We start from the raw sequence: 24,634 nt of genomic DNA, 5'->3' as shown, positions 1-24,634 counted from the left end.
CACCGAAACTTTCATGTCCGTTGTTGGGCTTGAAAATTCATTTTGATCAAACTGCATACGAAAAATAGCTTGTACAATAAAACGAAATATTCCTCGAAAATTTTCCGTCGAATAATTGCGAACGGCAAGTGTATACGTGATTGCTGTCAATAAAAAAAGCAATTCGCAAAACGGTTTATAAGGGTTGAATAGAGTAGTGCGCTGGCAGGTAATCACGACGCGTACTATATACATACGCGGTGTAATCGGAGCGTAGCGCACATGTGTGCACGAACGTGTGGTACCGAAAGCGCACTTTCTGCAGGGACTCACGTGAGTATACGGCCGAGACCAGATATTCCTATATGCCCGTCATGCGCGCCTTCATAACGAGTCCTCAAAAGAGCTCGTTTCATTCCCAACTTGCCAAAGACATAAACCACTACTCTCTCGCTCTCTCTCTCTCTCTCTCTCTCCCTCTCTTTCAATGAGAATTTACTTGCGAGCTCGTTACAATCAATTTTATTGGCACTTGAAAAGACCGTGTCGATTACAGATTTTTTATGCGATTAAAATATGTGACCCACTTATTGTGTCTCTTTTACGAGTACCGCTTTTTTTTTTGAGTGTTGATAATTTTGCACGTGGTTGCACGCTGAAAGAAAAAAGAAAACAACGGCGCCTAATTCACAACATTACGAAACGATGACGGTCCATGTAAAAAAAAAATGAAGATCAAAGAAATGACGAAACGACAAAGATTATTTTTCTCTCTGAAAGAACTCCACGAAACAGATAGAGAGAATACTATTTGCAATGCTAATCATCTGCAACTCGTGACTCAAGTCACATGTTCTGAAGTAGCTTTTTTATAACATCTTTTTTTCTCAACCACATACATTCTAATCTCTAATGCCTTACGCTTCAGATATAGATATAAAGAAGGATTATGTCGAAACGCCAATGATAAAGTTGACTGAACTCGATGCCGCAAATGCATTATAAATAATGCTAATGATCGGCTGTTAGTGCGCGTGAAAAAGTCAACGAATCGCACGACGGTCAATTAACGCACTGTGACAGAGTGGTAGAGATTTCAATTTAATAACTACCAATTGTTAAGCGCAAAAACTAGTTGAATGATTTTCCACCTAACGCGCGGATCAATGATTTATAAACCAGTGAATCGCATCGCAGGTGTCTAGACGGAGGTGGATTACTGCTGTATAGAGTGCGTCAAGGCTTATTTATATACGTAAAGCTCGACAATTGTCACTGTAAGCAAATTGCACTACAGCAAGCAGCATGCACAAGCTGTTCAACGCACATTTTCATAATTTAGCCTCGTTCCATTCCGTGCACATGCTCGTTTGATTTGTGAGTTGTTACCATCGATAGTTGATGCAGAAACTAATAAGTTTGGGCTTTTGGCTTGGAACGAAGAATCGAGCCTATGACAACAGGAGATATTTACTTTTTTTTCAGTCATTTTTGAATTATCTCTCATATATTAACAATTCAAAAGGGATTCCTGTCAAAATTAGACGATCATCGCACCGGTATACAAATCATTCAAACGTAATCCTCGTTAAAATTAAACAGCTGCCACTTCATTTCATTTATTGACTTTTTTTCCGAGAAATAAAAAAAAAATACAAATATTCGTTTGAGATTGAAAAATGCCATTAGCTCACGTATGTTAGAAATGAAAAGTGCAAAATCAGCGCGAGGGGAATGGGGGAATGAGTTCTGACAAGCGCGTGATTATATAGAGAGCAACAATGCGTCGCCGACAATTTCCCCGAGAAAAGATCTCGAGAGGCACGTGATATTTCACCAAAAACAGGTTTGGCTACTAACCAAAGGTCGCGCCGGTTAGTTTGTCGCGCTTTATGATCCGCGAAAAATTGCTTTTTGATACGTCGACTCGCGAGTAAGCGGCGCAGTTTAGAGCTGTTTAGCCGTAATTAGATGCGGCGTCGTTGGCTTCCGTTTTGTTCAATTCGACGTGTGGCTAAGCTGACACATGAAGCTGCTTTTTTCTGAAATTTTTATAAAACTTTGTTGTGTTAAATTGCAAATGAAAAGTCGTTTTGTATTTTTTCTGTTGGATCAGAAACTTGAATGAAATAAATAAATGAAAACAGGATATTTCGACAATTTTTTTTAATATTGAGTGTATTTCTGAAATGGTAATGAATTGAATCCCATTTATTAGCGTCCATTTATTGGCTCTCAACACGTGTAGTTTGTCAGATAAATGAAGGGCAGCCGTTCAAATAGAGTAACTTATGACATCATATGTAGAGTTATTGCAATGAATCTAGAAATTTATTTGATGAGTTGTATAGAATGAACTTTTGAATAACGGACATTTTTATATAACAATGATAATGTAAATTATGAGAGATAACTAATTTGATGAATTCGTCAATGAATGCTCGTTTTAATCATGAATCAAAGCAACCAGATCTCGCTTGCAAAAATACATCTACAACGGAAAGTTAGCAAGTAAACATTACAAAAAGGGGAAAAAAATATAGTAATATGAAAAATTTTAGAAGAAGAATTAACAATTTTAAAAGTCACATACAGAGAATAACAGATTAGATGCGTTCGAGCTTGAAAAATGAAAGGGAACGTATAGCAGAGCGATGTAAATGCCAGAGCAAAAGACCAATAGTAATAATAACGTCGGCTCTTACATATGTGTTAAAATAGTCGAAAGGATCGAACTCTTGCTGATCATCGTCGACAACAGACGGAGGGCATGGATAGAACGCTTGCGACGGCCTGATGATAAAAAAAGACAGCGTTGTATTATCTAATCGATACTGCTGTGTGCACCATGTACAATAACTTTTTGAGAGCATGCTATTATACGGGAGATACTCGTTTAAGTGTACGGTCAATTAAATTGATTTGCCTCATCGAAAAACTTGTCATTAATAATTTTGCAGCATGCTCGTTGGGATAAGGGGGGGGGGGGGGGGGGGAACTCGAAAGCTCAGCGCAACAGCGAGTGATACCTATTGATTTTGCGCTCCTTGAACTTTTCCATGAGCCTGGAAAACTCCTCCCACTCCTTGTCGATCTCTTCCTCGGTGCCATCGGGATGGAGGTGAAGGAGACTCTCCTTCTCCTTTTCCTTGGCCTTGCTATTCGCGTGATGATGATGGTGATGATGATGCTGCTGCTGCGTCGCCGTTGTCGGCATCCTCGTCATGTTGATTTTCTCGCCTACGTGATTCTGGCTTTTTGCCATGTTTGCGTTCGCCGTTGAATTAGATTGTCGGTTGTAATGCAAGGCTAACACTAGAGTGGCACAGAAAACAACCACCTGAGCAACACTACTGACAGGGGGCTCGTCGTTTGCTCGCACATTTTCGTTATCTCTCCTAGCGACGCGACGCCAACGTGACTCAAACTGACTGACTGGACAAGCAACCGCCAGTGTTGCTAGCTACTTGCTCGTGCTACTCTCTCAATTTATCAAATGATTGTGCCTATGTTGAGGCTCACGGGCAATTTGCCGCCACAGCTTCTCTTCGCGAGAGCGAGAGTCAGCGAGGCACAAATTGACCCCCTGCGCTTCGCCCGCTCTCTCTCTCTCTCTCTCTCTCTCTCTCTCTCTCTCTCTCTCTCTCTCTCGGAAGCGAGAACACCTCCAATGAGCGCGCGTCGGTTAAGCTCGTTATACACGCATCTTCTAGATTTGCCGCTTGCTTCTCTACAGGAAATGCCGCCAAGATCTCTTCCTCGTCTCTCTGTCTCTGTTCCTCTCTCTCTCTCTCTATTTTATCTCTTGCACGAATGCACAGATAGTGTATGATTAGACTTACGAAAGTAAGCGGTTTCATTTTCAAATCGCAGAGCCTAATTGTCAGCGGTCACTCGCTCCACCTTGAAGCGCTTTGAGTAATGTGGAAAATATCTCGCGCGTGTAAATTTAGCGCGACTCAGCTGTACGCTAATTAAATCGGTTAAAGTGATTTCAATTCTGGATTTTACGAGTTGTAATACTCTCGAAATTCTCTTTGCTCTGAGTCAAAGCGTCGCAAATAGTCTAGACTTGGTCGTGTAGTTCTAATATTGGAGTCCCGTCTAAGGAGATTTATTTCACTGCTGATGCGGAATAATCCAGTATTTCCCGCTGGAATTAACGTCAAATTTTGCGTTTCCGCTGTGACATTAAACAAAAGAGAAAAAGGGAATGCGAAGGCAATACGCGTGTGCTCGAGGCGTGCGAAGACCTGCGAAGAGAGATAGTGGCTCGCGCACAATGATGGGATTTGTTGTGCCGATTGTACAGTAAGCCATTTGGTAATAAGCGACTTCCCTCGAGCACCAGTAGTATATATGACTCTGTGAGCGTGTGTTCGGTAAAGGGGGACCCTCGTAGGAAGCTGCCTTCAAAGTCACGAGTTATCATTGGCCAAAATTACCTCGTAATTCAGCTCGTCTTACCAAAGCGCACGAGCGCCAAACGAACTCCAATTTCACGCGCAGCAACGCTTTCTTTGACGAGATCGATCTCGTGTAGCACACACGCGTGGAACGCCACCTTTTCCGTTGCAAAGGTCAAGTGCGATGATTTTTTTTCGTTTTTTTTTGGGTTAGTTTGTATTTGAAAAGACGTACATTAGTCGCTGTATACGCGGATATTAGAGTGGATATATCTTTCTTACAGCTGGCTTATTTTTTAATTAAGTGCAATCTTACACTTACGCTGCGGAGTTATTGCTGAATATCGTGATGAATTTTAGGTGGTCGGCCGACCTACAGTTTTATCGTGCCTTCTTTTTCCTTTAGCAACTAAGATAATTTTTTTAATAGTTGAGCATTTTTTTTGTGAATTAGAGTTACGTGCAAACAGGTAATATTTCACGTCGTAAAACTATGAAATTGTTTACCCTTTAAATACTCATAAGATCCCTTGATAATAATATATTACCATTCATTAAGACAATAAATTACGAGGAAAATATTAATTCGACACTTTCTTACCTTACAATTTTTGTCGGACCAATCGTATCAACGGAATAAGAAAAAAAGCTCCGATCCCTAAAATTGTACTAATCGCAGAATAGTCGCCGCAATACAAGCTGTTTTATTTTCTCGCGTATATAGCCCAAGACTTTGTCTTCGTTATAAGGTCGCAAATAAATTAGCTTATCCCGTTTGTTTAACATTGCTGTTGTGCGATTAAACAAAATCCTGAGGTTTGCTGGCGCCAAACTTAAAGAGTTATTACGGCTGAGCATGTTTTACTATTTTATCTACCGATGCAATTCTCATGCAATCAAACTAGTTCGTTGTTTAAAATAAATATGCGTGGAATTATAAATTATTTAATCAATATCAACGAGCCTCGAGAAGATTCCTCAGAATCAACGTTGAGATCACTACAAGAGTATAAGTTTCCTTTTCATTATCCGATCAGTGAGTACTTCCTCATACAATTCAGAGGCACATACGATTGAAGTATCTCCGAAGATTAATCCACCGACGAGAGGCGGTTATTACTGTTAATGTTGACATTAAAGTCAACCTCGCCGACGCAAATCGCACAATCAACGCTGCAATTAGCCAAGCCGTGCGCACTGCTCGCTGTTTATCATGACAGCAGTGGCAGTGGCAGAGTGAGAGCCAGAGCAAACGGGATGAGAGAGAGAGAGAGAGAGAGAGAGAGAGAGAGCTCACCTAGCGCACTCTGTCCCATGGGTTCTACGACCTCGTCACGGTATTGGGCTACTTCAATTAGTTAATGCTGCGTTACATACGCACACATACCTACAGTAGCTCACAGCGACCGAATTGCTTCTCTCTCCTGCTACTCGAGTCTTTGATGCGCTTAGGGAATACTCTCGCCGCGTTTTCCACGACAAAGCTCACATGCCTCGGCTTTAAAACTTGCGCACGCGCACGGCCTCATTTTCCATTGGAATTTATTATATGATTATTTTCGCTCGTGTCGATTTTTTCTATAACCTTCAGCGTCGATATTTCTTGTACGCAGTTGTTTCTGAATATTTTGCAGAGGAGTTAAAGATACGTGAAATACATTGTTGATATACTGTTTCATTCACTTTTCTGTATAAATAATGTGATTAAAAGTGTTTGATTGACCGAATCGTCAGCATTCGCCCATCTCTTTGTTAATGAATTCAGTTTTATAATTACATGACGTCCATGCAGTTATTGGGTTACACACACACACACACACACACACACGAATCAAGGGTTAATGATAATAACAATATTTTTTTATTCTAACCAAAGTTATCGGAATAAACAGGTTGAGTGGATTGTCGTTGCATATTTATGCATGGTGCTCTGATAAATAGCATGAATGGCCAATGAATGAAATAGTGATCGATGGACGCTTATTTGTTGATAGTCATAAATCGTTTTTCTAATTTTCTAATAATGAATTATTTCAAATTATTCATTTACGTGTGATTTATAAATGTGATTTTATTTATAGTCTGGATATATACGTGTGATATTGGCTTGCTAAGAAATAATATATTAACATGTGTCTAAATCAATGATAAGTTTTGAAATCAGGCATCAGTAATTTAAAATTACTAAACAATTAATACCCGGAAAAGTTCATGCTGATATATACTTGATTTGTAAACGTATTAACTATGTAAGTCGAGGTTTGATTTTTCATGACCAATTTATGCAATTGGATTCATCTGTCTTTTCTTCTTGCGGTCTGATTATGTTTGTATGACACAAGAAAGTATGTTGTGTACTCGGACAATGCATTGTTAGAAGGACAGAAACGAATTTCAATCACACTCCAGAATTACTTGGAAATATGTGCTTGCAAATGATGAATCGATCGAGCGATACTTATGAACGATACATTTAATATTTCTCTGAGTATTTTTAAGAAAAACTATAATTTGTCAACATGATAATATATAATTCGTTGATATGATTATTCAACATCTCGTGTATTTGCGTGAACGTGGATTATATACTTAATTTTGCCAATGCCATCGTTTTACAATTACAAACGAAGCGTATCGCGATACATATCTCGAGCGCTCGCCGTCAGCTGCGTGTCACCTGTCGTTAGAATCGAATCGTCACGTGACTCGAGCCGCCAGAGATTCGACAAGGTCAGCACTTTGCTCGTAGCGAGGAGGCAGGCGTTGCGTCACAGAGAGGCTTGTTTCCATCAAATTATTAGATTACACACACGCTCGCGCAAATATTGGTACGCCTTGCGTCAAATCAACCTAACACCTGCGCGCGCGCCCGGCTGTGCCGTGCGCGCCTCTCTTACAGAGCGCGTTCCAGTTTCGCGCGCGTTATTCCAGAGTGGCCGCTGAGCCTGCGAAAAATTACACTTTGATGCGCTTCTACGCTTCAATGAAATCGAGGAATGTTAGAGGCGCTTGAAAAATATTTTTGCTTCGCGCGCATCGGGAAATCGTTTGATATATAAAAAAAAAAAGCTCGTTCCGTATGATTCGTGTTACAGCGGACGCTTCGATCACAATAGATTTCGAAGGTTTTACACAACAAAGAGTACAATTACTGATAAACAAAAGTTCGACAGCTATAAAAATATACAATTTCAAATATTGTTTCTGCTTGATAATAATGATAATGCTTTCATAGGCTCCAAATTCATCACCTTAGCAAATTTCACCAAACTGATTTTTTGATTGTTTGGATGACACGCAATACCGTCATCCCTGTCAACTTTGGCCTTGGCATTTCGTTCTGGATCGTCGGCGATCGTCGCACTCTCGTCACATATAGCTTCCCCAGCTGTTGCAATTTATTGACAATCTGTCTTTCGATTAAGTGCCGAGACTTCTGGATGAATACTTATGAGGTAGTGACTCAAGTTCGCTATACCATCTCAATAACCTTCAAAACATCATAAAACTCTAAACATCGTGGACAAACCGTAGAGCTTATAGTAGAAATTTAGTTTCTTCACCACCAAGTGGCATCGATATTTTAGACTTCCACCATCTTATTGCCGTATCTTTGTCCATATCCCGTCTTTTGAATAGAGATTAACTTTTTCTATATTCACCAACTCTATTTTACCAAAAATAAACCATTACCGCTATAGTAATATCTAGTAGGAATTTTTCGTCGTTACTCGGTCCCGAGTCAAGTGATATTAAATTGACAGCGAGGACCCTTTGTTCGCAACGAGTTGGTGCTGACATAACGGGATTACTGTCAAGAAAGCTTCCGCATACAAATGTCGAACTTGCGTGCTTTCTCGATGTTCAGCTCCCTGCAATGTTTGCCTACTACTTGTTCGAGACTGTTGCAACCTCCTGCGAAAGGTAAAAGATCGAATATATAGCTTTTGTATTTCTTTGTTTAATTAATGAAATTTATGTATCACCATGCCAACCTGAAAGTTATTAGTGATGTCTTATCGAGCATCAGGATTTGTAAACATATTTCTGATATCGTTCACAAGTATTTTCATATACGATTTATCTCGTGACTAAAGTATTCCTCGAAGTGATTACTCATTATATGATGGGCAACCGCATGAGCACTGCATCATTCAAGTCAGTTTTCTGTATACTATCGAAAATGGATCGCACGTCTTATTCCTGATGGGTTACAATACAATCGTAGCTAACACTCGCTATCTTGACTGCATTGTGTGGTGCATCGTGCCGCTTGATTACTGCACAACTGTTGCTAGCAACGGTGCTTGGCATTTTGATTACCTGTGCTGTACCACCTTATGCTGCTCGGTTACAATACACTCGTTACTGGCTACGGCGACTCTTGGCATTTTGATTACACGTGGCTCGTGCTGCTGCCGAGTGGACTAAGGGTGTCGGAGACGCCTGTATGTACTAGGATTTATTGCCGAAGAGATGTGAAATGCGATGAGGAATCTTCCGCAAATTTTTATTTCTGACGTTTTATTATATGGATTGTATCATTTGTTCAATTAATTATCAATGCTTAATATAATTTTTTTGTTCTTTTGCTCACCAAACAAATTTTATAGATTAAAATCAATGTAAGTTTTTAAAAAGAACGAATACTTATTTACAACGTATTAAGATAAGATATTGAATATTGGTTTGCAAATCCGTAAAGAAAGCTTTTACTCAGAACTCATATCTAAGATTATTGATCGAAAAAATATTCAACGGCGATCATACATGTCTGCTAAAATATATAAATGATACAGTACAAATATGGTGACATTGATAAGGTGCCGCGTATTAAAGGTGCCCGAGAATTCATTGATTTCTTAATGATTTTTGATTACTGAACTATCAAAAGTTATTAGATTTACTATAAGACTAAACAGGAATTGCACTTGATTTTGATGGTTGACTGTCGAAGTCTAAAAAGAACTTTCCTTTTCAACAGATTCCGATATACTAATATAATACAACTTGAATTTTATTTTGATTGATTCCGTCGTTGTAAATGAATTGGCTTCAACACCGAAAAGTTATATGAGTCAATCTAGGTATCAAATTTTATTTTACATTTTTTCAAAGATCAACTCTGTTCCTGTAAAGCGTTATACCATTTGGAGTCCTTAATTACTCGCAAACTCATCACGTGACTCAATACCGAAATTCTAAGACAAGATTAGAGATTACTTATAGAAAGACCACGCTGCGTTTGAGCCAAGCTTATTTCTATCAATTTATTATTTATTTGCTTTTACAGAATGCTTATATTATAAGAGCATCTTTCATCCTAAATATTGGCATGTTGAATACACTATGTCTGGATTATCGCGTGTTGTATTTCTACAGTACGTTTCACACTCGTTTCGAATGCTGTCACCCAACTCGCATAAAATATACCGGTATATGCTGTGATTTCAAGAGGTTTTTAGAAATGTAGACTGTATTTAAATAAAAAAATAAAATCGGTACAGTTTAATCCGGTTTTATGAGAAAAAACTTGCAGATTTTATGACAAAGAGTACAAATGCGCGTCAGACGGCAGAGTACCGGTTTCTTGTTAAGTAACATCCATCGACGTAATGTAATGTGTGCAATTCTTCCATTATTTATGACAGCAACATGTGGAATATTAGCAATTCCATACGAGCATGCACTTTTTTGCAGAGATTATGATTTTCCACGGTGTGAAAAGATCATAAAAAAAGTTTATTTCTATATTTACTACAAACAGTATTGCTCCTAACGATAAAAACACAAGATTTAATTAAAGATATTACAATTTGCCAAACATAACGTTTTTTGAGTATCATATAAATAGTCAAAAATATAAAAAAATACTTATTGTTACCTTGCACTTCGGAAAAGATAAACAATTTAATATGAAATATTATGCACGCTTGATTTTTTGAAGGCGATTGTACGATGAACGTTAATATCAACATCGGTTCTTCTTGACGCGTTTCATCGGCTCAACACCCATCTCTTTAGCAAAATCCGCGGAATTTTTTATTTGATTAGGATGATACTCGATGCCACCGTCTTTGTCAACTTTAGCCATGGCAGTTCTTTCCGGATCACCCGCCACCTGAACACATTTGTCACCGGTTTTTGGCAGCTCTCTCAATTGTTGCAAAAGATGAGCCAATCTGTCTTTGGATCCTGGCGCGAACACTTCTGGATTGATCGCCATAAAGCATTGACCCAAGTTCGCTACTGCGTCGCCAGTCTTCCACGTGCGTACATTTGGACCATACTGTGCTCCGCTCAAAATACCACACAGCACTTCAACCATCGTAGCCAGACCATAGCCTTTGTAGCCCGAATGTTTTTCAGCGCCACCGAGAGGCATCAACAAGTAAGACTCCAATGCCTTTTTTGGCTCCGTGGTCAAATGACCTTCCTTATCCATAGCCCATCCTTCGGGTATAGATTCGCCTTTCCTATTCGCCAGCTCGATTTTACCGAGCGCCACCGCTGTTGTCGCCATATCTAAAACGAACTCGTCGCAATTGCTCGCTTTCATGCCCAGTGCCAGAGGATTCGTACCCAGAGCACTTTTTTTACTGCGAGTTGGTGCCATCAAGGGACTTGTGTTTGTACAGCTGAAACCGATCATGTCGTGCTCCATTGCCATGAGGGCATAGTAGCCGCAAATGCCATAGTGGTTGGAGCCCCTAGCTGCCACCATACCAATGCCGAACTTACAGGCCTTCTCTATTGCCAACTTCATGCAATATTTGCCCACCACTTGACCCAGACTGTTGTTTCCGTCCACCAGGGCTATTGCCTGTAGATGATAAAATACATACGTTACCTTTGTTATTTCATTCTATCGTAATCCCGTAAGAATAACTTGCATTTCGATCATTTTTTAGTTGCGATTTCATTTCAGTTATCTTGGCAGTCTCCAATAAAATCGTCGTTTCATATTTACTTAACTAATATTTCACATTATTAACGATAAAAAAGAGATGCCACAATTTACTTGCACATAAACCATGAGAAATGGTATCACTCGACTCTTTGTTTTGTAATAATGAAAAAATATCTTATTCAATATCAATAATTACCCCTGCATTTCAATATATACGTAGCTCCCATCGAATGAACGATATATGTTTTGTTGAAAGTAATGCCAAACTATTCATCAACGTGTGTATAAGGCGGAGTAACTTAATTTGTATATGCTTATAAATAGTTCATAAAATCGTTTTGAAACAGCAGCGTAAGGATCAGCGCGGCAACAACGTGTGGTCACTGAGTGACCGATGGCAACGTTCAACTTAAAAAATCTTTTCTCGAAATCACGAGCGAAAGTTGTATAGAACGGTGTGACGTCGAAGCAAACCTGAAAATCGTTGACGACTTGTGGTCGAGCTTTAGGATCGGTGAGCTTATGCCTGATGTCATTCACGTACATCTCCATTCGATTCATACCGTGGCTGAAGTGGCCCCTGTAATCGGCCGTCATCAGGTGATGGGCAATCGTGCGCGCGTCTTCGCCGTTAGATCCAGCCTTCTGCATGCAGTCGGAAATGAATCGCACGACCTCCTCCTTGGCTACAACGCAGTCGTCGCCGGCTGTGGCAACGTTCGCCATCTTGGCTGCATGCTGCTCGCAGCGTTGGAAAGCTAAACGATACGAGCTCGCGCGACTGCATACTCTCCTGAGCGCCATCGCCGAGCCGAGGCTCAAGTCGACGTGGAGACGCACAGGTGTGAGACTTCGCCGATCGGCGCGATACTCCACAGAGAGCGAGCGAAGGGAACGAAATGCGAGCGTATCGCGCGAAGCGATAGTGCGTTATCACGCGGCGCGCGAAACGACGCTGTCGCGCGACGTTCGATCTCACTGTACGTAACAGCCGTATTGCCACATCGCGCTCGGGCTGTTGATTATTTCTGACCGGCCGCTCCTACTCTCACTCTCTTTGCGTGCCATTATCGCGACATTGTAGAGAGTTCACTTATCGATGTGGTCTCGTTTGCTTCCCTCCCCCCCCCCGTTTTTTTTTCTTTTTATTTCCTCTTTTCAACTGGCCGGTTCTCCCTTGCACCTTCAGAGCTTTCGCTGGAATAATCAATCGGGATATATTCGGTTATTCGCGTCGAATGTTTGCCTCCTCCGGCTAATTTGCTTGTTTGCTTACCTTTATCTACGGGACGCCGGCAAATTGCGTTTGCTCTTCATGCTGTTTTCACGACCGAGGCGTTTAATCTTGCCGTTTTACTGCCTGCGCCTTTTGCGCTCACTTATTTGCATTCATAAATTTTCCGTTTGCTATCGTTACGATAATTTTGCGCTTGGCGCTCAGCGGGCAAGGTTATGCTCGTAAAATGCCAACAAGCTGAACTTGTTCGTTGATTCGTTTCATTAAATTTCACTCGTTATTTTTCAGTGCAGCCACAACAATATTTATACATTTGACGCAGCATTGGAAGTCGAGCTAACCGTAATTTCGCGCTCTCGCGGGCGGCGCACTGCTCGCCATATCACAGCCGTGCGCGCGCCCGCGACTCGACCGCACTCGCCAATTGCAGTCCGAGATACGGAGCGCGCGCCATTTCGCTCGTCGTCGGCGCGACTTCCTGTTCGATGTTACTTTCGTGACTATTGCTCGCCCCATACACCTTGGAGTGTCCAGCGTCGTCCGAGGCATTTGAATCCATTGCACTGATAGCTTTCCTCCGCACAGTGACGTAGGGAGTCGCGTTGACTCTACGCACGTGCGAAAACTGAATTTTCCGCGTTGCTATGAGCGCCTCATTATTGCTCGCTTGAACTGCAATGCGCGAAAATAGAATCGTCGACGGCTAGACGTTGCATTGTGTACATCTCACCTCTCTCTCTCTCTCTCTCTCTCTCTCTCTCTCTCTCTCTCTCTCTCTCTCTCTCTTCGTTTTATTTTTAAAAGTGCCTGCACTTAAAATACATCTGCTGTTTTGTTATTTTTGGGTGCGGCTACTTTTCCGCCGCCAGCAGACGTTCGTTCGTTCATTTGTGCCTATCAGTCAACAAATTTGGTAACTAGCCGTAGCATTGAAGCTAAACGACTCGCAGTGGAATGTTCCCTCGACAAAGGTCACTTGAACGATTTCTCAAAAAGATTCGTTTCGTAGATGAGAAATAGAAACAGTGATCTGTACGTTTCTCAAAGGAAGATAAAATAAATTGTGCAATGATATAACGTGTACTCCGCTGTAAAAATGTCAAATGGAATCGGAGGAGTATCAATTTCGACGCGATAGGAGTAGACTTACAAGTACGTGCCACGCGCCTCAAGGCATCTCTTGCGTCGATCACAGATCACTCACTGAAAATACGTGTGGCTTCCTCCATAGCCTAATACCCCCATGAAATCCTCCACATTACCTCGGTTGAATAGAAAGCTGCCGAGTATATCTTTTTGGAGAGTGTTTGATGCCTCGAAAATTGAAGAGTGCGATAATGAAATTAATTTAGGTAGTTGGTGGGTCGCGATCTCTCCAACATGCCGAGCGAACTACATGGAGGATTTTCAAGTGCAGTGTCAACTACAGTTTATAACAAATAATTTCATCAATTACATCAGTGGAAATCTATTGAATTGGATAAAAAATAAACCGCGATGCTGTACAAAAATGCGAAAATCCGAGCTGCGCCAATTGATCATCTACAAGCAACCTGCGCGTAAATCACCGGATAATTGAGTGACGCGTCGTATAATCATGTTTGTCATGCTCACTATTGCCTTATTATTGATGTGCTCAAAGTAATTTCATTTACAAAATCATCGGTTTGAGATGCTCGCGTATTGAATTGCAACCCGGTGATGCCAATAATTCACTTTGATGAATCGAAGATTACACCTCAGTTACATTATCATTTTTTTCTTTTTTGCAAAATCAACCAGTGCTTAGGTCGATAATACAAAAGATGAAAAACCCGTGACGTTGAGAATATTCACATCTATTGTCTTTGTTTCTTAGCAAGCATCCTAATCAAATGATGATGAATTCATTAATAAATACAAAAGTCACTAAAGTATGAAACGACGCACAAAGCCCAGCGCCATATGATTGTATTACTATTATTTTGACCATTCACAATTCAATTAGGGCGTATTTCAAAGAATTGAATCGAAGATTTTTCCTCACATCTTTTTATTCCTATCCGTGCGGTTCTTTCTCGGAATCATAATAATTCAATACATCTATATTTACAATGATATCTATCTTTACTAGTTGGTGGATAGCGTTATCACTGTGGCCTATTTCATTACTCATCCAACTGCCCTTACGTCTCGGAAAATCTAGTCACGAGTTGCCGATAAAGCATCTTGGTATATATGAGAAAATCCTTGCCTCGGTCACCCACGCGCTCGTAGTTATCGGAGAGCTATGCAGAGAAAAAAAATGCTCATACATAGAACACGTGACCAGTAGCAGTTTTACGTCAGTGTATAATTGCTGGCTTTTATTTTGTTATTTGACAAATTGTTCGCTGGAGGTATTAGGCTAATAATTATTACACTTTTTCGGAATTCTGATCTGGTGGCGAGAACCAGAAATTCAACAGATTTACGATTAGCGTTTCGACACATTCGTCACGTAATCGAAGTTAACCCAGTATGTTAGGTACAACGTTACAGCCTCGTGAATACGTTTAGCAAATATGCTACTGACGTGCGAGTGAGATGTCCTCGGAAACGGATTTTTTCACATTTGTCTTTGCACATTTTAAAGATTTTTTCGACGATTAAATCTTCGTCATTTGGAGTTTCTTTATTCGATTAAGAAAGTATCGTCTAATAGTGATTGACTTTGATTGATAAGAATAAAAATGAAGAGATAAGAAAAGAACAAGTTCATGAGGTTTTCTCCTTGCGTTAAAAGGATCTTAAGCTGCTGCGATATACATAGAGAAAAGTTTACTGAAAAAATAAAGCAATGGCATAGTGATATCGTTGCAAAATACATACACGAAATATTCAAATAAGCTGTAGTAATAGTTTTCTCGGAGAGATAAGACTGAATCTACATGTGTAATGACAGTAATTTATCATCATTATCGAGATGACATTGTGACAATATTTCTTTTGTTCAAATCATCATCTGTCTACAATTAAAGCAAAGTGTTACGGTAATATTCAATGAGCGTGTCAATCATATGTTTCGCTATATTATATTTGTGGGATCTATTAAAGTATCTGAAAATATGGAAGAAACTAGCTTAAACCCTTAATACATAATTTTTAAAAACATTCGTGAGAGGCGCACGAGAATGACAAAAGTGTGAAATTGAAGTCTAAACAAGACAAACAATTATTGATAATGGAAGCCCGCCATTACAAAAAAAACGAATAAATCTTTACAAAATATGAACGGCGAAGATAATTGAGAAAGAAACTTCGTCGCAATAAATAAGAACTTGATAGTTGACTGACGTCACGTACTCTTTTTTGTAACTAATTTGACGCAAACGAACAACTATGTCCCTCTTTGTAATGCGGTTCGTATAGTTTTCATTCGTTTATATTTGTAGTTTTCGAAAAGCATCCAATATTGTGTAGTTGCTAATAGCGCTAACGAGACGGACTTCATTACTACTAACCTCAAAACCTGGAAAGTACGTCAAAATTGGAGATCATATTTTTCAGACTTTGCTATCGTACACCGTGCACAAAGATGAATGATAATATTCGACATTACGTCATTGGAGCGTGATCTTTCGCTATACGAAACACTAGCGATTATAGGGCGGCTAATGGTGATAACTTAATGTCGAAGAGTGAGCGCGGACCAATGATAACTTATAAAGAACCACTGTATTAACTCACATATTTTTTTCAATTTCATTTATGTTTCCCCGAATATTTTCGATAATCAAAAGATCCTTGTGGCTCTGTTCTTACTGACTGAAACCAAATAAAAAGGCAAAAGTGGAGATGATATTAAAAACAAATCAGGGCGAACAAATACAGATATTATTCAAATATTAATGCATCAGAGACTTAACGCACAATTTCTGCTCGGCTGAGAGCACGCGTAGCTGTGTAATATGATTTTACGAAGTAAAAATCGTGTGTTCTAATAGAAGAGTTCTTTAAAAGGATTTTGGATAAGATATGTTTCGTTATGAAAGGAAACGTATGTAAAATTGATATACTAAATACAAGTAGAAAGGCGTCTATAGTGCGAAAAAAATATTATTCTAGGTTTTCGATATCCTTTATAATTAATTATTACTTCCAATGACATTTTGCGAAAAAACAGTTAAAGATATTAAACATGTGAAGTGTATACACAATAGAATACTAGCACAACAAAATGATTGTGTTTGGAAGCGCAGGTGTTTGCAGCGATTTTCGTTGCGTAGAAGTTAAACTGAAAGTTCCCAGCGACAACAATGTTTCAAAGCAACTGATTGTGATGCTTTCATTAATAATTCGCCGATGATAAAAACTGTGACAAGTCAAAACAATAAAATATATCGTACGCGACTTTCCAAATCACCAGGAAAATGACTCACGTAGAGTCTTCAAAACAAACTACGCCAAGCCAACTTTCAGTAACGTCGCTGTAAGATGCTTAGCCTGCGATCACTAGCGTAAGTCGTGCGAGTTGCCGAAGCTTTACTAGAATTCTAGCAGGCGAGCAGCAAGTACGTCTGTCGCAAGAATTCCTTTGCGGTGTGTTGTGACGAAACGTGGCTTTTATCAATCGTTGCGAGCGGCTCGTCAAAGCTGTTCAATACCTAATATAAGCTATCGATGAGAAACAGTTTACGTCGAGACATCGGCGACGATGTGCACCGTGTATAGGCGCGAGCACTCGTCTGACCTGCGGTGTTCGCGCTCGCGACTCGCAACCACCTAAAAATAACAATACGCGTGACGAGCGGGAAAGCGCTTCGGCGCGCTAGGGGGTGTACCGCGACCGTACTGATTTCTTTCCACGTAAACATGTTTGTGTTCTCGACGCCAGTTTTCTTTCGCGATGGGCAGTGCGAGATCGAGAGGCGCGCGCTCGTAACAGAACCAAGTGATACAGGGCACGTGTACTTACCAAAGTGTTCTGGTAGCCGAGACCTTCGGCGCTGCTCCTGTGCAGCGACATGTTTATCTGTTTCAGCGTGTTCCTCCTTCGCACGAGCCGGCCGGATCACATCGCACGGAGTCCAGTCAACGTTGCGCGACGAAACGCGAAGGAAAAATCGGCTGCACGTGCAACGAACGCGACACTTTGGATGTTGCGAAGAGAACGACTGAGGCCTGTTATCGGACGACGCGGACTTTCAATGTCTTGCCGGCAGATTGTCTCCGTGCTGCTGCTGCTGCTGCTGCTGCTGCTGCTGCTGCTCAGAGCAACCTTGTCTTCTCGCTCGTCGTGGGAGCGCCGTGCTCGCAACTTTGTATATCACCGCCACCCGACCTCATCGTCTTCTTCGCCACACTTCTTCTGTCACGTAGATAATTCCTCATCTAATCGTCGAGCGCTGCCTCAACGCCGCACTCTTATTATGCCCGAGCTTTCTTGTCGCGGCATACGCGCACTGTGTTATTATTTAGTGGCTTTTCCACTTACACCATCCAATGCTAATTTCGGACCTGTGAAACTGTGCGCAGCAGCGGCCTTCTTGCTTTTCGGGATGATCTTGAGCTCATCAACTCTCTTGGAGATCTGCTCGATGTTACAAGCTTCGCGCGTCTGTCACTCGTTCATCTTAGTTTCGTCATGTAGCTACAGTTTTTGCGTTCTCTCTCTCTCTCTCTCTATGCGTGAACTCGGAAACTGAAAACTTGGAGCTTTTTAGTGAGTCAGCATTTCCACGCCAATAGTGATGCGCTTTAAAACGATTTAAAAGCTCCTAAATTCCGAAATATGCATTCTGATGATTCATTTTTGTTGCAGGAGACACATAAACGTCGCAATGCTTGCAGATGTTGTAAAAATGAGTTATGATTTCGAAGCTTGCCGTGAACAAAATTTTTACGAGTAAATAAAACATCAATTGGTTCTGCCGTTAAAAGATAAACGATATTGAATAATCGATTTTGTGCTATTTTTTATTATCATTATTGTTCATTTTTAAAATTGGAATGGTAAACACTTGATAAGTGTCACGGCATACAGCAATAATTATCGAATCGCTTCTAATAAATGACTAATGGGGAGCAGCTTTTATTAACATCAACGTAATTAGATGTTATCGATAGTTTTAGGCCATTTACAATTAAATCAAGATAACACAGCGCGCGGGAAAGTTTATTAGCGTTCCTGATATTGAACCACCTGACCATATTAGTACGCGCTAGTCACATAGGAAAAATGTCATTAGGTTTATTTACGACACTTATGAACTGATTAGTATTGCATACCGTTGCGCTTCGCTAGAAATTACGCGATAAAGAGAGGACAAGAAAGGAACGCGTGTACGTTTGGATGACAAGCAGTTTGAGACGAAGTCGAATCTTACAATTGTGCACCATCAACAGCGAGAGCTGAAAAGCCGTGAAAGAGAAAGGTCGATCGGCAGGCGACGGAGACGCGCGCGCGTGCGGTTGCCGATCGCCGTCAACGAGCGTCCAGTTGCGCGCGGCTCGAGGCTCGTCAGTCGACTGATATATACAACACGCGCGGCAAGGTGCTCGGACCGCGCAGCGCGCGCGCGCGCGCTTTGCCGATCGGAAGAGCGCATTGTATAGCTGTCGGGATTTCTGCGCTTTCCGCGGCGAATTCGCGAGCAGCACGCGTGTACGGTCCCCCCTCCTCCCTCCTCGCGATAAGAGCTTTCTCTCTCTCGACGCTGTACCTCGCTCGATGCATTTATTACTGCAGATAGCATCTGAGGATGGCTTGAGTACCAAGCCAGGAAATTTCATGTGTTTCATCTTCATTTTAGTTGGCGTTCCTCGATGTCAGTGTTCTTATTGTTGCCGTGCTCGATCTAGACGATTCTTTAGAATTCTAATTTTGCCGAGGCTTTGGCTGTTTGTTACGGATAAGAGTGTATTGGGTTTGGCAATATTTTTGGCAATTCATGAACAATTTGTCACGTGTTTTTTTTTTCTAGTAGAACTGAATAATGTTTAGCTCTAGTTTGGTTACTGTTGAATGATTCCACATCGTTTACTTTTTTGTGTATACAGTGACGACCATTAGATGAGTTATTTACTCGAATAGTAGTTATGTAAGGTGTCAGACTTTTTGCTCTCTGAAACTTTATTGTTCAAGACATTAAATTATGTTAGTATCTAGATTTAAATGATCAAACTATAATTTTGTAATAAAATGAATGATTAAAAACATATTTTTACATCTTTTTTTTTCACAAATTCATAAAATTGGTTCATATATTCAAAATTATAGCCATTACTAATATTTAACTCGTTCAATAATTTCGCTTTTTTGTAATTAAAAGGTTACACATTTTTTTCCGGCATGTAAAAACATAGGTCAATTACTAAACTTGCAATTATCTATTATTAAATATTCCAAAATACATTAGTCACGCGCTGTCGTTTTTTACACATTTAAAACCACGAGGATTATTTTTCAATGCTAAAGATGATCAATTCATTAAAAAAAAAATAGCGAAAATTATTCTTTGTTGTGAACGAACTTTGTAGTCGACAAGAGTAACTAAATACGAACATACAACAATTAAAAATTAGTAAATTATAATTTCTTATGTTAATAGGACAACAAAATTTTTATTCCCACTAGGTTGCATTTTAATAATTGTATCCCAGACCAGCAAACAGAAAATTAATTTCCTCTGCTGGGTTGCAATATTATATTGTAATGTAATTTTATATTATTACTAATTTTATTATTACGAACAGGCACAAAATGATATTTATAATTCAGATTTGGTGTTGATTATATACATAGATTTACTATAGTACTGGACACGGAAACTTTGTTTATTTGCACATTCGTATGAAACAGTAGATCTTTATACATGAAGAATAATAAATTGAAGTAGAAATTTCATGGTAACTAAACTTTTGCTGACGATTGTTTAACTGCGTGTTTGTGATAAAGTAAATTCTACATTGTGTCACATATACTTATATTGTACAACAGCTGAAAACGTATCAAGGGATAATATGTAAATCATGAGTAAATAATCCTACTGTGTTTAAAATTCTCTAGGATTAATCATTCACTCAGTGTCCATGAATTTTTATTTCATGAAATTATACACTTGATATGATGTATAAGGTCATAAATATTTATCAAAGAAACTAGACAACCAATGAAAGAGACAAGTCCTTCAGCTGCTTTGAATAGGTTTGATAATTTACATACAACATGGAAAATGTTATTGTAAATATTTTTATTAAAAGTAGTCTATCACAAAATCGGATTTCTGTGCAATATATTACAAATCATAGGATTAAATTAAATTTTCAAAACTTGCTTTTTTTTAACACACAAAATTAGTAATACATTCAATTTGTTTTTTATGTATATAGTACAAAATACACTAATTTGTTTATCTTTTCCACAAATATAAAGAGTATACTATATATTAAATATCATCAACGTGTATATAAGTATTCAAAAATGCGACAAATTCATCAAAAATTAGTCGAGGTTTGTAAATCGACAGGAATAATTGATCGTTTGATTATGGTTACACACAGACAATAGGTACATAACCGTTTCATTGTATAAATATATATATAAATTTTTCCTCATAAGGTCACTGTAACTTAATACTGTGGTTACTCTAACATTTATATAACTTGTTAGAAAATATGTTTCAAAAATATGAGCTTTTTTATTTACCAACAATTGTCAAGTAATAGTGATTCGATTTTATTGTCTTATTTTGAACCATAAACCCAACCTGTAGTTTTCCTTAAGTGTAAGTCTGAAGTTAATTATGGTTTTTCTTCTGAACTTGAGCTTGGCCATGCGGAAGCTGAAATAAATATTTTAAATAAATTAACAATATAACTATGAGTTATGAATAATTATATACAAAAGATTTCATACCAATTATTATTATCAAAATAATGCCACAAATCACACCAATTATAATCATCATTTTGAGGTTTTTCCACCAATATTTTCTCTTTAATTTTTGTGCATGTTGTTCAAATTGAGCAGCACCCATCTGCAAAGCATCAGCTCTATTGTCAAGTTCTGACAATTTGGAATCCCTTTCTAAAACTTTATCCACATTAACTTTCATGATTCCAACAACTTCGTCAACTTTAGCTTGTGTCTGTTGAAGCTTCTTGTTTGAAATGGACGATTGTCCACTAGACCTTGCTCCCAAATCTCCATCTCCAGAGTAACTACTACCATCCATTTTGATCTTTAAGAAAAAAATATAATTCATATATTTATTAAATATTAGCTTCTACAAAATAAATATAACATGTATTATAATAGTTATTATAATAGGTGAGTTATGGTAAGTGTTTTATTTTTGTAGGGATCAAATAAATGTTTACTCATATAACATATTCAATTTTATAAATCTATTAAGTAAATTTATAAAATTTTGTAATGATAACTTTGTAATAAAGGTCATGCTATACTTTTATACTCTGCAGTACAATTATCAGATTTATTTTTTATGAAAATTCAAATAAAATTGAAATTTGCCTTATAAAGATCTTGATGAAACCGTTAATTGTGGTGACGAATTCAAAAGTACACGCCCATAACCTCAAAATTTAAAGATACAATGATGCAATTTTATTTTTACCGATATATGAATCAAAAAGAATATAAAATATCTGAAAGTATTTATCCAAGAAAAGTATCTTGAGTTGTCACGCGGAACAAATCAACACTTGTTGGTAATGAATATGTTATATATACTTTCATAACTGTCGCAATTAAATTTTCTTGTTAGAATCGAGTTCCAACGTTTTTAATAACTTCTATACGGTTTTACTTACGGAAATTTTGATTTAAATAACGTAATGGTCAATTCAAACAATAAATCAGCCAAAATACTTACGATTGTCAAGTTTCTTATTAAAAGAACAGGAATGCCAAGGAATTGTGCGTAATCAACTGAGTTTATTTTCAGGATTCACCGATGACGAGTCATCCAAGGTATCCACGCACACAAGTTTAGGTATAGGTATACGATCGTTTCCGAACAATAACACATCATAGTTTCCATTAACATTTGGTAGATGGCAGCACTATACAGGATGGAGACGTACTCACATTTTTTCCAAACTTTCATCGTTACCAAAATGAGATCACGGTCATTATAATTATTAATTTTGTTCATTTATCAAATCAGTTTTTAAATCGATATTCCGACTTGCTTATTATGAGTAGATCGATTTCATTAGCTTGGCTTTATATTCAAACCTCACTTGTATTAAAATAATTAAATTCTGCATAGCAACAATGAAAGAAAAAATATCATGTTAGTATATGTATATACACACATTCGACAAATCAATATATAACTTTTAAAAGTAAGTTATTAATTAATACCCCAACTAAAGAAAATATAACTATATATTTTATAAACGAAAAATTTGGATAATATTAGTATCGCCATCTATGGATAGGTTTTTGAAGTTTATAACTAATAATTGAATAGTTACGGACTTTCTGCATAAGAGCCGTTAAACATCAGAATCATCAGATATTAGACGAATATTAAGGGAAAGAAACAAATTGATTGTTTGTCATTATCTTATCAAAGATTTGTGCGTGGTCTGATAAGCATGTGCAACATTTATTTTAATTTTTCAAGTAAATATCAAATAATTAAACCACTCTTACACCTTATAGTTAACTATTCAGAAAAGGTATAACAAAGTTAAATTTTGAAATAAAATATAATTATTTAATATATAGCCGCGTTACATTGAATTCTGTACTAATCATATATGAAATAATTAATTACTTATTCTTAGTTGCCAGTTAATATCTGTGTGATCATTATTGATTATATATAACAAATGATTCATATAAAGTTAATATAATTTTAACATATAATATAATATATAATTTACATACAATTATATATGTAACATACAAATTTAACATACAATTTTATTACTTTTAAAGCTCTATAAATTTATTTTTTGTTTTACAATGTTACAACAAATTTTTTATATTCAATTAAAATCACAAGAAAATATAAAACAACATAATAGCAGAGTTGCGGAGAAAGTTACGAACAGATTTGCATAAAAATCAATCAATGGCTAATATCTTTATACAGTCAGATTAGTATTCTAGTTGCGTATTTTTTTCTTCTGCAGCTACATGAGCTAATATATAAACATATTATTTTTGCAAAGTTTTACTTAGATACCTGAACACGTAAAATTTAATATAACTTTAACTTGATACAATTCGCAATGAATCAGGCATTCTGAGTGAAAATATTTGATCGATTTTATGTGAAATATTTTCATGTAAATAGATTGTATAGAATTGTTTTCAATAATTTCTTTACGAATAATCCGTACAGGCTTCAGATTATCATTAAGGGCTTTCTATATTGAGTGATAATGGACGTCGAGTGGGGTGACAAAATTGATCATATGTTTAAGATCTTTGTGCTTCATGATTTTGCAGAATGCGAGCAATGATAAAAAGTATAGATTTGTTGTATTATCATTATTTTTGCAACAACAATTTTAATCATCTTATACTTTCACCATGGTACACACTTGACGGCCGATGTCCAACGTGCGATATCTTCTATATGTAGTAACCCTCTTAACTGTAGAAATCTTTTACATCTTTTAAAGTACAAAAAAATTAAATTAAAATAATATTTTATTCGTAGCGCCAATCTAATATCCTTAATATCGATAATTCGATGTACGAATTCAGCAATGAAAAATGATTTTTTTGGCAGTTGAACGTTCATATAAATACCAAATACATATTTTTTCTCGCACAGCCCTGGGCATAAAAAGAGCTCCATCCAGAAATTATAGCACCCCATAAAAAAAGAAAAAGAAACCGTTCGAAGAGCACTTTCAAGTGCACTTTTGCTTTATCGCGTCCCACATTTTACGATCGTCAATGTGCACGTGCGGATTATAAAGCCTCGCGCTTCGTCTACACAATCTATACAGCTTCCGTATTACCAACGTAACGCGATCCAGAGAAGAAAAGTACAAGAAATATACAGTCGGGGAAATTGAATCAAGCGGGCGCGTGTGAAAATCGAATTTCCGCGCGGGGGCGTGCATGCAGCAGCGCGCGCTGTTGACCCAGAA

General features: G+C 38.2%; 3 protein-coding genes across 8 annotated transcripts in view; all 3 read right to left on the bottom strand.

Annotated features, from left to right (window-relative positions):
- Positions 1-19,652, bottom strand: part of LOC131673040 (chloride channel protein 2) — a 30,331-nt gene extending 10,679 nt beyond the window's left edge. The window contains exons 1-2 of one of the 5 annotated variants that reach the window (XM_058950691.1): positions 18,880-19,652; positions 17,469-18,208 (exon numbers count right to left, since the gene is read on the bottom strand). In XM_058950691.1, coding sequence (XP_058806674.1) covers positions 17,469-17,519 — 51 coding nt within the window. In that variant the 5' untranslated portion in view covers positions 17,520-18,208; positions 18,880-19,652. Of the gene's footprint in view, positions 1-2,684; positions 2,773-3,008; positions 3,547-17,468 lie in introns of those variants that run through there. The other 4 variants (XM_058950690.1, XM_058950692.1, XM_058950686.1 and 1 more) reach the window with 4 other exon arrangements.
- On the bottom strand, positions 8,922-12,325 carry LOC131673043 (uncharacterized oxidoreductase YjmC). Of its 2 annotated transcripts, XR_009302678.1 has the most exons (3): positions 11,770-12,325; positions 10,270-11,208; positions 8,922-10,160 (listed from the first exon to the last, which is right to left on the bottom strand). XR_009302678.1 is itself a non-coding variant. In XM_058950695.1 (2 exons), exons 1-2 carry the CDS (start codon positions 12,097-12,099, stop codon positions 10,357-10,359), a joined length of 1,182 nt encoding a protein of 393 aa, XP_058806678.1. In that variant the 5' UTR covers positions 12,100-12,325; the 3' UTR covers positions 8,922-10,356. The 2 variants fall into 2 exon arrangements, 1 of the variants encoding a protein (XP_058806678.1); XM_058950695.1 differs by having other exon boundaries at positions 8,922-11,208.
- A 716-nt stretch (positions 19,653-20,368) lies between the features above and the next one.
- Positions 20,369-22,626, bottom strand: LOC131673048 (vesicle-associated membrane protein 2-like). Its single transcript, XM_058950704.1, has 3 exons — positions 22,390-22,626; positions 21,411-21,735; positions 20,369-21,336 (listed from the first exon to the last, which is right to left on the bottom strand). The coding sequence occupies exons 2-3, from the start codon at positions 21,727-21,729 to the stop codon at positions 21,296-21,298; spliced, it is 360 nt and encodes a 119-aa protein (XP_058806687.1). The 5' UTR covers positions 21,730-21,735; positions 22,390-22,626; the 3' UTR covers positions 20,369-21,295.
- Between the last annotated feature and the right edge of the window lie 2,008 nt (positions 22,627-24,634).

This window comes from Phymastichus coffea, unplaced genomic scaffold (assembly GCF_024137745.1).
Source record: "Phymastichus coffea isolate CEN01 unplaced genomic scaffold, Cenicafe_Pcof_1.1 PCOF00165, whole genome shotgun sequence".
Classification (NCBI taxonomy): Eukaryota; Metazoa; Arthropoda; class Insecta; order Hymenoptera; family Eulophidae; genus Phymastichus; species Phymastichus coffea.
The sequence above is the reverse complement of the archived record's forward strand: the minus strand, read 5'-3'. Positions and strand labels throughout refer to the sequence as shown.